At 42.8% G+C, this 12,941-nt stretch overlaps 2 protein-coding genes across 2 annotated transcripts in view; one reads left to right on the top strand and one right to left on the bottom strand.

Moving 5' to 3' along the window:
• NUP43 (nucleoporin 43) overlaps positions 1-3,096 on the bottom strand; it is a 19,240-nt gene extending 16,144 nt beyond the window's left edge. The window contains exons 1-3 of the mRNA XM_003790254.2: positions 2,911-3,096; positions 2,474-2,596; positions 998-1,075 (exon numbers count right to left, since the gene is read on the bottom strand). Of these exons, the coding sequence (XP_003790302.1) occupies positions 998-1,075; positions 2,474-2,596; positions 2,911-3,030 (321 nt within the window). The 5' untranslated portion in view covers positions 3,031-3,096. The remainder of the gene's footprint in view (positions 1-997; positions 1,076-2,473; positions 2,597-2,910) is intronic.
• A 3,513-nt stretch (positions 3,097-6,609) lies between these two features.
• Positions 6,610-12,941, top strand: part of PCMT1 (protein-L-isoaspartate (D-aspartate) O-methyltransferase) — a 45,693-nt gene continuing 39,361 nt past the window's right edge. Inside the window, exon 1 of the mRNA XM_023513501.1 lies at positions 6,610-6,871. Within this exon, the coding sequence (XP_023369269.1) occupies positions 6,637-6,871 (235 nt within the window). The 5' untranslated portion in view covers positions 6,610-6,636. The remainder of the gene's footprint in view (positions 6,872-12,941) is intronic.

Genomic DNA, 12,941 nt, shown 5'->3' with positions numbered 1-12,941 from the left:
GCCTCTGCCTCCCAAGTAGCTGGGACCACAGGCACCCGCCACAATGCCTGGCTATTTTTTGGTTGCAGCCATCATTGTTGTTTGGCGGGCCCTGGCTGGATTCGAACCCCCCACCTTAGGTGTATGTGGCTGGTGCCTTAGCCACTTGAGCCACAGGCGCCGAGCCGAGTATTAAAATTTATAAACAACTTCCTTAAAGCTCTGTAAACAATGAATTAGAATCAAAAGGAATATTGTTCAATAATCCCCCACATTTATCTCAAGCTACAGAAATGGTTTTAAAGTATCAAGTAGATCACGTTAATTATATATTCATAAGTTAATTCTTCAAAGTTTTATGGAAATGAGCTTACAGCCAATAAATAAATTTCTGTACCTTTTTCTAAATGACTCTGCTGAGAAAAATAAAAATTGGATCTTACATTTATTAGGGATGTCTACTAGTAAAGTAACCTTTATTTTTTAATATTTTTTTATTGTTTGAGACAGAGTCTTAAGCTGTCACCCTGGGTAGAGTGCTGTGTTATCATAGCTCACAGCAACCTCAAACTCTTGGATTCTAATGATCCTCTTTCCTCAGCCTCCCAAGAAGCTGGGACTACAGGCACCTGCCACAGCGCCCAGCTATTTTTGCTGTTGTTGTTGCAGTTGTCCTTGTTTTAGCTGGCAGGGCTGGGTTGGAACCTGCCAGCCCTGGTATATATGGCCGGCGCCCTACCCACTGAGCTACAGGTGCCACCAGTAGAGTAACCTTTATTAATTCTATATTTTAGTTCTAAACTAACATAATTTATTTAAAGGACATCAAATTTCAATAAAAACTCACACAAACATGGTTCTAGAATTAATCTACCAAAAAGTGGGTAATAGAATAATGACATTTTCCCGTTCATTTCTGAAGACTATAAAACCTTATTGGGGAATGATTAGGCATAGTCTTCTTTAAGCCTTCCTAAAACTAAAATATAAGTTCACTTTTCCAGCAGAAGTTCCTTACCTGGTTATTTGGATGGTGAAGGAAAATTGTTACACATCCTGTTGATGAAGCAGCTACAATTCTTTCCTGATCAAAAAACTAAACAGAAAGTTTCCAGTTATTATAAGATTCAGAGGCTCAGTGCCTGTGGCTCAAGTCGTTAAGGCGCCAGCCACATACACCTAAGGTGGCAGGTTCGAATCCAGCCCAGACCCACCAAACAACAATGACTAGCTGCAACCCAAAAAAAAAAAAATAGCTGGGCATTGTGGTGGGTGCCTGTGGTCCCAGCTACTTGGGAGGCTGAGGCAGGAGCCTTGCTTGAGCCTAGGAGTTGGAGGTTGCTGTGAGCTGTGATGCCACAGCACTGTACCCAGGGGGACAGCTTGAGGCTCTGTCTCAAACAATATATATATATTGTAAACCTTTAAAAGGGGAAGTACTAATCTCTACTTACGGAGTTGTTACAAGAATTCAAAAAACAAAATAATGTTAACTACCCTGTAAGGTACTTGCCACATGGCATATATTCAAAAGATATTAGTCTCAGTGTTCTCATCAGTAAAACAGATAACAATACTTGATTCACAGACACACAGTTAAATTAGCTTACGTAAAATAGCTGGGCATTGTGGTGGGCGCCTGTAGTCCCAGCTACTTGGGAGGCTGAGGCAAGAGAATCGCTTAAGCCCAAGAGGTGGAGGTTGCTGTGAGCTATGTACTTCATGCTCTACCCAGGGTGCTATAGTGAGACTTTGTCTCAAAAAAAAAAAAAATAGCTTACATAACGCTATCCAAACAGTGCATAGCACGTAGTAGACTGTCAATTCATTAAAAAACTGTGACTAGATCTACACCACCCTTCCCAGCCAGGATTCTTCCACAAAGTGGCTAAATGATGTTAACTCAGTTTCCTGAAAACCAGGGTGAGACTAGACAAACTTTAAGGTCCTCGGCGTCTTTTTTTTGAGACAGAGTCTCACTTTGCTACCTTGGTAGAGTGCCATAGCGTCACAGCTCACCATCCAAATAACCTCAAACTCTTGGGCTTAAGAGATTCTCCTGCCTCAGCCTCCCAAGTAGCTGGGACTACAGGTACCCGCCACAACGCCCGGCTATTTGTTGTTGTTGTAGTTGTAGTTGTCATTGTTGTTTAGAAGGCCTAGGCCGGGTTTGAACCCACCAGCCCCGGTGTATATGGCTGGCACCCTAACCCCTGGGCTATGGGCACCGAGCCTTTTTTTTTTTTGAAACAGAATCTCAAGCTGTCGCCCTGGGTAGAGTGCCGTGGCGTCATAGCTCACAGCAACCTCAAACTCTTGGCGATCCTCCTACCTCAGTTTCTCCATTTTTAGTACAGATGGTGTCTCGCTTTTGCTCAGGTTGGTTTCAAACTCGTGAGCTCAAGCTATCCACCCGCCTCGGCCTCCGTTCTCTGCGTCTTTATTACTCCTAGTTTTTTCGAAAGTTAGGTTTTTGAATACTACACAGATTTACCTGTAAATCCATTACATCACCATGGTGTTTGATATCACACAATAATTGATGGTCTCCTTCAAACCCTCCATCAGAGTCCAAGTTTCCAAAATCGCCAATGGACCACAGTGAAACATAATTTTCCTGGAAAGCAAAAAGTTTTGTCTTGAGATGACATAAATGTCAACTCTCGTGAAAATAAAAGCTGTATCGCCTTCAGGCAATCTTGTTTCCAAAGCATCTCAGACAAAAGGTTCGGTGAGACTTTAAAACGCAATGAGATAAGAGGCTCAGGAACACCGTCGCCGGCTCTGTGCCTGACATGAGGGATCGAGAGACGCAGAAGTGCAAGAAAAGCCAGAAGGTGAGTTCGCGCGGGCAGCCAGGGGCGCGGTTGAACTGGAGAGCGCGCGCTCTAGCGCGCACAGGGACTCCCAGCCCAGGAACAGACGAGATACCTCATTGTCCCAAGACCCTGTAGCGAACGTCTCCGCGGTCTGCAGACTCCCTGGAGATACCGGCCGCCAGCGGGTTTTGCTTATTTTCTGAGACACGAACTTAGCATAAATATCCTCCATGCCGAAATCAACCTCAAAAGGTACTTCAAGGAGCACAAGGAGGAGCCTGTCGGTTCCTCCCCTTCCCGTGGAGCCCTGATTGGATGAGAACTCAGGGGAGACGGTGGCTGCAGAGAGTCAATTTTCGTCAGTAGCCAGTACTCACACTGCCAAGATCCAACCTGAAAGCACCTGCGACTCCCATTCTCAGAAATGAGGTTCTGCGCAGAGGCCAGAGCACTTCTGAAGCCTTGTGCGATAGGACTTGCAAATTCAGTATAGTTGCACTGAAACAATTCATTTGTGCAGTAATTGTGCTATGTAAAATTTAAGAAGAAAATAAATTTTAAATTAAAATTTAAGAAGAAAACCAATGCGGGAGAAATCACCTTGTAATTGCATCTTAAGCATTCAGTTGCACTTTAGTGAGCAAAATTCTTATGTTCTCACGGAAGTACTTTAACTAAAGTGCCAACTTATCCTGAACCTCTCCCTCTTGTCCCCCAAATAAATCCTTTGCTTCAAAGTTAACACACTTTCAGAGCCTCGAGTTGGACTTTTGAAAACTCCAGTTTTAGTTTTGATGCCAATTGCCTGGCCATGTAGCCTTGATCAAATCATTCATGTAAATATTTAAGAATGAGTTTGGTGATATCTAATGTCAACAGCCCAGGAATCGGTGCTCTAGGTTCTGTTTGTGCTTTGTTTACACCTGTAATATCCTTCCATTACTGTCTCCATTTCTCATAATCCTGCCTATGGTTCAAGATCAGTTCCTTTCTGTACCTTCTCATGTTGATCTATATTAATATAGCACTTGTTACCTAGATCACTAATGACACATATTTTGCATACTGTAGTTTTCTTAAGATGCAGTTCTCTCCAATTAGAATACCGAATACAAGAGGTATGACTTAATCATCTTAATCTCCTTTACACAGTAGGTATTCATAAGAGTGTGCTGGCAGTTTCTTTTCAAAAGGTGATATGTTGTTGCTTTTATCTGTTATTTTTAGTTTTACTGTTAGACTAGGCAATTAGACAGAAAGGATCAGGGTGGATGGCAGATGCAGTCAGGCTATTTTGGATTGGCTTGGGTGAGGCTGACCTGGCTATTGTGGGAATGGGGCTAATTGCTAATCAAGACCTTGCAGGTGGCTTGTTTGGGGGAGCTTGTTGTTTGGGGGGGAACAAAGTCTCTGGTACTTTCTAATGTGAACAGATAGATACAAATTATTATGGGAACAGAGATGATCAAAATCCTGGGGATTTTTAAGAAGCAACTGATATCCCCCAAAAGTTGTGTATAAAATCCAGCACTGCACTTTCCTAAGGCCTGCAGTCCTTAGATGAGGCTCGTCCTGCTACCCAGGTCATTAAAATAAACTTCTTCTTTCTTGCCAAAACATTACTTGCTCTTGCTCTCCCATTATTTTAGCAACTAACTGTCACTGCACCATTCAAACATTTTGGTGAGCCAGCCAAGAGCAGCTCTTGTTTAAACTTTGGCACTTTGCTGGCCTATACCTGCTTGCTTCAGTCATTTACTCTGTGGACTCAGTACCAGTAACCACTCTTCATTATTGGGAACCAAGAAACTTGTGTTCATCTGGTGGCATGTAGGATCCCACTCATAACATTACTTCACAAGGCCAGCTTGCAGAAACACTGTATGCAAATGCAACCCATCTGGGTCAACTTTATTTTTTTGAGACAGAGTCTCACTTTGTCACCCGTGGGAGAGGGCCATGGCGTCACAGCTCACAGCAACCTCAAACTCTTGGGCTCAAGGGATTCTCTTGCCTCTTACAGGTGCCTGTCACAATGTCTGGCTATTTTTAGAGATGGGAGTCTCGTTCTTCCTCAGGCTGGTCTCCAACCCATGAGCTCAGGCAATCCACTTGCCTCGGCCTCCCAGAGTGCTAGGATTACATGCTGAGCCACCAGGCCCATCCTGGGTCAGCTTAGATAGAGTTATCAGGTTCCTACAGGGACTTGATTCCCCTTCCTCCAACCAGAAGATCATCAAGAAATTGCAGAGACATGAAAAGGAAAACTATTGGCCCAGTGTGGTAACTCATGCCTGTAATCCTAGCACTTTGGGAAGCTGATCACCTGAGCTCAGGAGTTTGAGACCAACCTGAGCAAGAGAGAGACCCCTATCTTTACTAAAAATAGAAAAGCAAGCTTGGCCTTGTGGCAGGTGCCTGTAGTCCCAACTACTTAGGAGGCTGATGCAAGAGAATGGCCTGTCCCCAAGAGTTTGAGGTTGCTGTCAGTTATGACATCCTAACATATTCTGGGGGTTTTTTTGCAGTTTTTGGCTAGGGCCAGGTTTGAACCCGCCACCTCCAGTATATGACTTTGGGTCCCTACTCCCTCAGCCATAGGCACTGCCCAACCATAACATTCTATGAGGGTGACAAAGTGAGACTGTCTCGAAAAGGAAAACTATTAAATGGATAAGAGTCCCAAAGCAACAATTTTCTTTCTGTTTCATATTGAAGAACATAGTTTTGCATGGTTTCATTTATGGTCACAGAATCGCAGAAAATAGGTAATGTACATTTTGGATTCCAGGCAGGGTGAGAAACATAAATGACAAAATCTGGTAAGAACTAGAACTTGAAAATTGCTACTGACATAGTAGCATATATATCTTAGCCTTGTTTTCTTCCAGAAAGGTTATTGGACTAAACGGTTGCTGGATTCTGTCGGTCCTACTTTTAATTAGGAGTCAGCAATTTTGATGCGACAGGCAACGTTCTTAGCTAGCTTCTCACTCCTCAGTCTTGCAGAGCTCATAGCAATAAAGCTACAGTGGAATTCGCGAGGTTTGATTAGCTAGAAACACACTTGCATTGGGAGAATACTACCTTCACCACAGGATACTCTGTGTGTGTGTGTATTTAACCTTTTGCAACCTTTAGGTTTGTATTGTTCTAAATGAGCAAAGCTTTGCCCCTCATGCAACCCCCATTTGTCATGGTATTTTTCCATTCTCTGAATTTGCACTTTACAGTTGAAAACAAACCAGGATCCCAAAGTCTTCGCTTAACCAAACAGTGACATGCTTGTCACAAAGCCAGAGACTGGTGTACTTGGGATTAGAGAGGGCTTTGCCTTGGGTTCTATTCAGATTATTGTTCTATTATTCGGGCTCCACCACAGAGAACCTAGACTCTAACCAACCTAAATATTAGTCAACTGGGTTGGGTGAGAATGAAGCCCACCATCTAACAATCTGGACAGCTATAGGAGCAGACCCGCCGCTTGCAACAGCTGACCAGCGGCCACTGCGGAGCAACCAGCAGCCGCGGCTCACATCAACCCCGCCATCCTGCCGTCGCGGTCGGTGATAGGAGACTCAGCCAGGAACGCGCCAGACTGCGCCGGGGGCCTCCCTCCCGGTCGCAGGGCGAAGGCGGGGCAGAGTCCAAGGCCTCAGAAAAGAACTGGCAGCAGCGGCGACGGCAGTGCTGATTCAGCCGGCCCTGCCCGCGGTTCCCAAGCAGCCGCAACAACCACAGACGCGGGTAGCGGGGCCGCTAAGTTCCCGCGCCTCCGGCCCCACCCGGCCGCACCCGAGGCCGCGCGGCGTCACAGAGCGCATGCGTGCCGCGGGGGATGCCGGGAGCGCGCAGTGGCGGCAGCGGCAGCGGCGGCGACGGCAGTAACAGCGGCGGCTCCAGCGGGGACGCGAGCGGGGCGGTGACCGTGTGGGAGGTGGTCTCACTCTTAGGGAAACTGCTGGGCACCGTCGCCGCACTGAAGGTGGTTCTGTACCTGCTCCGGGTGTGCTTAGCGATGGCCTGGAAATCCGGCGGCGCCAGCCACTCGGAGCTAATCCACAACCTCCGCAGTAAGTGCCACCCCCGCCCGGTGTAGGGCAGCTGGGGCTAGGCTAGGCCTGGACCGGGTCCCCTGGGCGGTCCGGAACGTTCTATCTACCCTGCCCGCATCTGTTGGAGGGGTACAGTGCTAGGTTGCACCAGTAGTCTCGAAAGGCACGCGATTGCAGTTGCCTCCCCCGGGACCTGTCACTCGTTGGCGACGTGGTGGTGGGGGGAGGAGAAAGAGTAAAGGGCTGCTGCTGGTGGGGCAGGGGGCAGTCGTTTTCCTGCGTGCCTGTGGGCAGGGGGCGTGCGCGGTACAGGTTGTGGTACTGTCACTCGGGTGACACTCGGGTCCGGCATGCAAGGGGCGTGCCTTTGGGGTGGGGAAGTGTGGGCCAGGCCTTCTACAAACTGAGCTAGAACTGAAGGGACCCCACCTTCGCCCCCACCCTCCGCATTTTCTCACCTTCCCCCTCTTTCAAAATCAACCAAGCTGCAAGCTTTCCTTCTTATGCTGCCTCCCCCGCCCTCCAGTTTTTCCTCTGGAGGGAGATGCCACCGTCTGATACAGGCGAGGGGAGGGAGAGGAAGATGATGAGAGTATTGCCATTGCAGATACTGGGAGAAATTTCTCTGGCGGCTGTCCAGTGGAAAGCTCCATGGGGGGCGGAAGAAGAGAGAATCGGGGAATATTGTTCTGGAGAGACTTGTATTTCAGGACTATTTGGAGGTCCTGGATCCAGCAAACGGTTGTGCGGAATGTTCTAACTTTTTTCAGGCTAACATAGGCTTTAAAAACCTTGTATAGTAGTTTCTTTATATTATAAAGAGACTTTAGTTATTGATTTCCTTTGATAATTTTAGGGGTGGGGTGAATGCTGTGTCACGTTCCTTTTTTAAATTGAAATACATCTTCCTTGTCTTGTTGCGAGACCAAAAGGACTGCAATCTATAATAATATCACTCTGGTCAGAACTTATAGCACTCTCTTTGCCACTAAATTTGCAATAATTATATTCTGCTACGTGATACATTTAATTGTCGTGTTATTTAGCTTTTTATGTATTTATTTCCCAACTTAAATTGTAACCTCCATACAAATGCTGTGACCATTAAAAAAAAAAGTCTTTGAAAAAGAACTTATATCCATTCCTTTCTTCATTAATGTCAATTAAGTGTCCATTATATAGATCTAGGAGTATAATGGAAAATAATGCTAAGAATACAAAAGTGAATGAGAGAAATAAGTAGTACTGTTTGGCTTAATATATTAGTGATTTTAAGGTTTTTTTTTAAATTTAATAGTACAATACTTAAAAATTTGGAAATCGTGTCTTTAGTAGTGAATATTTAGATGTCAAAATTTTGTCAAGCACTGCTGGTTCACTTTACAGAATGATATTTGATTTGAAGTTGACATTGATGTGCTGAGATAGTAGTATATAGAATGATTTAGGTTCTCATGGATTGCACCAGTATGTTGTAAATATTTTAATAAATATTTCCATGGATTGCCCAGTATGTTGTAAATGTTTTAATAAATTTTTCTTAACATAATCTTAAGTATTTGTTATTGCAGTATACATACCTGGAACATTCTATACACGAATTGTGATTAAGTAATTTTCCACCAGTAGATTGTCACAGTAGACACTTGGCTGTAGCAGAAATTTGTAATCAATCAGGCTCTTAAAGTCTCTCCTTTTTGGGTCAAATTTGTAGTAAGCCAAGACTAGATCTTTTCCCAGTGGTTTTATAATCACTTTAATGTATCACATTATTGTTCTTAGCTTAAATTTCTAAGGATTTTTTTTGTCAAAATATTTAATAAGGACTATTTAACATACGTGGATGTTTATACTGCAAATATTTAGTTTTATGCTAGATTTATGATTGATAAGAGGAAATTAGAGTAGTCAGCTTGTTCAGACTCTTCTGTAACACTTAAGCAACTTCAGTTTCAACTTCTTGCTGAGGTAATTGTAGCTAATAGATTTCTTAGATTAGTTTATTACAGAAGTAATATTTGCTCATGTGAAAATTGCAGTTGACACAAAATTTGAAAATATCTCCTTCCTAAATTAAAGGCTTTTAGTTGAAACTTTAGAAAAAGATGAAAATGTGATTATGTTGAAATGAAAAGGGATCTGCAAATTGGAAGAGGAAGCAAATTAGTTTTAATGTGTTTTGTTTTGTTTTGTTTTGAGACAGTCTCTGTCGCCCTGGGTAGAGTGCCATGACAACACAGTTCAAAGCAACTTCAAACTCTTGCCTCAGCCTCCCAAGTACCTGGAACTATAAGTACCTGCCCTGATGCTCAGCTGATTTTTTCTGTTTTGGTAGAGATGGTATCTGACTCTTGCTCAAGCTGATCTTGAACTCCTGAGCTCAAGCAGTCCACCTGCCTTGGCCTCCCAGAGTGCTAGGATTATAGGCACGAACCACTGCCTGGCCTAATTATTATTTTTTTGAGATGAGGAGGTCTCACTGTGTTGCCCAAGCTGGCTATCAGTTCCTAGGGTTAAGCAATTCTTCTGCCTTAGTCTCCAATGTACCTGGGATGACAGGCTCAAGCCACTGCACCTGACTTGTTTATAGGCTATTTTAGATTATAATGGTAGAGTTCCTGTTATCTCATGGCTTCTGTTGTCATAACTGCTTTTAGTAACGTAGAACAGCGACTAAAATTTGAGCGTGCTTTAAAATCTGGATCATCTGGAGTACTTGTTAAAACAAAGATTACTGGGATTTGTGAATTTGTATTTCTAACAAATTCCTAGGTAGTGCTGCTGCTGGTCCAGGGACCACATTTTGAGCACCATTGACATAGAAAATTGAAAATTACAAGACTGAATTCTGCCAATGTTTGAGCTAAATCAGTGTTACGCTTTAAAGTAAAATTTTGGAAAAAATCTATAGCAGTCCTGCCCTATCTCTGTGATCTGTATTTATGCTATCCATTATGGTTATCTACTAACTATATATGATGTTGAGCATTTGAAATGTGGTTAGGCCAAATGAGAAATTTTATTTTACTTTATTTTAATTAACTTAATGAAATGGCCACATGTAGCTAGTGATTACTATATTGGATAGCACAGGTCTATTGTACTATAAAACACAGTTATCTTATGATTATGGGCTTGACAATATGCTCATGAAAAAAATTGGCTTAATTTAAAACACCTATGAGCCTGCTTAATCCAGGGAATGTGACCATTTAAATGTGTTTATATTATTTGTCAGGCATCGTGGCTCACGCTTATAATTCCAGCACTTGGTGGCCAAAGCGGGTGGATTGCCCGAGCTCACAGGTTTGAGACCAGCCTAAGCCAGAGTGATACCTCATCTCTAAAAATAGCTGGGCGTTATGGCAGGTGCCTTTAGTCCCAGCTATTTGGGAGGCTGAGGCGAGAGAATCCCTTAAGCCCAGGAGTTTGAGGTTGCTGTGAGCTATGACTCTACGGCACTCTACCGAGGATGACAAAGTGAGACTCTGTCTCAAAAAAAAAAAGTGTTTATATTAGAGTTTATTTCCTACTTTATTGAGTTAATTTCAAGCCATAGTAAAATTTAGGAAGGTAACAGAAGATGAAGTAGTATTCTAGAAGAGGGGGTAGCTAACCCAGAGGGTTTGTGGTACGTTAACTCTTAACTGATAGATTTCAAATATTATATAATAGTGTTCCCTTTTGTTTTCCAAGGTTTCATTTACCTACAGTCACTGTAGTCTGAAAATACTACATGGAAAATTCCAGAAATAAGGAATTTGTAAGTTTTAAGTTGAGTAGCATGTTGAAATCCCTCAGTGTCCCACCTCATCCTGCCTAGGACGTGAATCATCCCTTTGTCCAGCGTATTCACACTATCTGTACTACCCACCTGTTAGTCATTTAGTAGCCTTACTTGGTTAGCAGTGACTGTTGTAGTCTCACAGTGCTTGTGTCCAAATCATCCTTATTTTACTTAATAATGGCTCCAAGGCACAGAAGCAGTGATAGTGGCTTATTGTTATTGTTCTGTTCTATTGTTATTTTTGGTAATCTCTTACTGTACCTAATTTATGAATTAAACTTTATCATGGGTATGTTATGTATAGAAATAAAAAAATATATACTGATAGTGCCTGACTTAACAGTGATTCAACTTAAAATTTTTCAAATTTGCTGGATATAAACCTGTCATAAGTTTGAGGAACATCTGTGTAGGGTTTGGTACTATCTTTGGTTTCAGGCATGTACTGGGGGTCTTGGAACATGTCTCCTAAAGATAAGAGCAGATAATGGCCACTTAAAACAATGCTGACAGTTGTTCTTCTTCTTATTTTTTTCTTTTTGAGACAGAGTCTCACTTTGCCACCCTTGGTAGAGTGCTGTGACGTCACAGCTCACAGCAACTTCAAACTCGGGCTCAAGTCATTCTCTTGTCTCAGCCTCCCAAGTAACTGAGAATACAGGTGCCCACCACAATGCCTGGCTGTTTTTCAGAGACGCGGTCTTGATCTGCCTTGGCCTCCCAGAGTGCTAAGATTACAGATGTGAGCCTTGATGCCTGAACCTTTTTCCTATTTTTAATCTGCAAAATAATTCAGTCTACTACCTTAATACATTAGTTATTTCTAGTTGTTTCCTTGCATCTTTGAATCATTTTTGCATAGGTAATGTTTTCAGAATTTATCATTCAGTAAGCTGATTAAGTAACTTCTATATGTGACAGGCACTGACAGTGAACAAAACAAACATCCTCTCCCTCTCTTAGCTCACTTCTAATGGGAGTAGCCAAGTAAAATATATAGTTGTCAAGTGGCGCCTGTGGTTCAGAGGAGTAGGGAGCCAGCCCCATATACCAGAGGTGGTGAGTTCAAACCTGGCCCCAGCCAAAAACCGCAAAAACAAACAAACAAACAAACAAAAAATATATATATATGTTATATATGTATATATAATTGTCTTATGACACTAAGTGACAAAGTAGAATAGGAGGATAGAGAGTGGGGCAGTAGGTTTGTAAATGTAAAGGAGAAGGCCTAAGGTATTATTTAAGCCAGGATTTGGTGGGGTGCAGATAGCCCTAGAGCAGTGGTTCTCAACCTGTGGGTCACAACCCCTTCATAACAGTGAGAATACATCTAGGCGTTGGGAAGGTTGAGAACCACTGCCCTAGAGGAAAAGCACTCCAGGCAGAGGAAATAGCGAATGCTAGATTTGGATTTTGGGGTGTGGCAGGGATATGACACTGAGGTTTTAGGCCTTGGCAAATGGAATTGTTTTACTGTTTTCTGAATTGAAAATAATGGGTGAGTGAGCAGGCCAGGCATAGTGGCTCACTCTTGGAATCCTGGTGCTCTGGAAGGCCAAGGTAGAAGGATCCCTCGAGTTTTGGAGTTCAAGCCAGGGCTGAGTAAAAGTGAGACTCCCATCTCTACAAAAATAGAAATATTAGCCAGGTGTCATGGCATGCACCTGGAGTCGCAGCTATTTGGAAGGCTGAGGCAGGAGGATTGCTTGAGCCCAAGAGTTTGAGGGTGGAGTGAACAATGATGATGCCACTGTACTCTAGTCAGTAGAGCTGTAGGGGTTTTTTGAGAGGTGGAGGGGAAGAGGAAATTCGGGAGATCAGGAGTTTATTTTGAAGAATGTTGTGTTCTTATAAGACATTTAAGTGGAGATCTTTAGTAGGCACTTGAATATGTATGAATTTGATGATTCATAGTTTTTAAATCATAAAAACCATTTACTTTTGCAAATATATTGAAAGTATTTTCTTATTCTATTTAGAGGATCAGTTGTTAGCCAGTAGCTAATGTGAAAGAGCATTTAGTCTTAACTGTCCATTACTTTTGTATATACTTGGGAGCAAATACATACCAGCTAATAAAATCCTAAGAAATTGGGACCTATTTGGAATCCAGAAAATACATCCTCATTTTAACTTATTTCAGGCAGTATTGTGGATATATAAACTTACAAGTAAACTCATAGTGTGTTGAATAAGATTTGATTTGTACATCTTTCTTGGATTTTTTTTTTTTTTTTTTTTTTGAGACAGAGCCTCAAGCTATCCCCCTGGGCAGAGTGCCGTGGCATTTCAGCTCAC

Source organism: Otolemur garnettii, unplaced genomic scaffold (genome assembly GCF_000181295.1).
Source record: "Otolemur garnettii isolate 467f Iridium unplaced genomic scaffold, OtoGar3 scaffold00042, whole genome shotgun sequence".
NCBI classification, from domain to species: Eukaryota; Metazoa; Chordata; class Mammalia; order Primates; family Galagidae; genus Otolemur; species Otolemur garnettii.
This window is presented reverse-complemented; position numbering and strand designations above follow the sequence as displayed.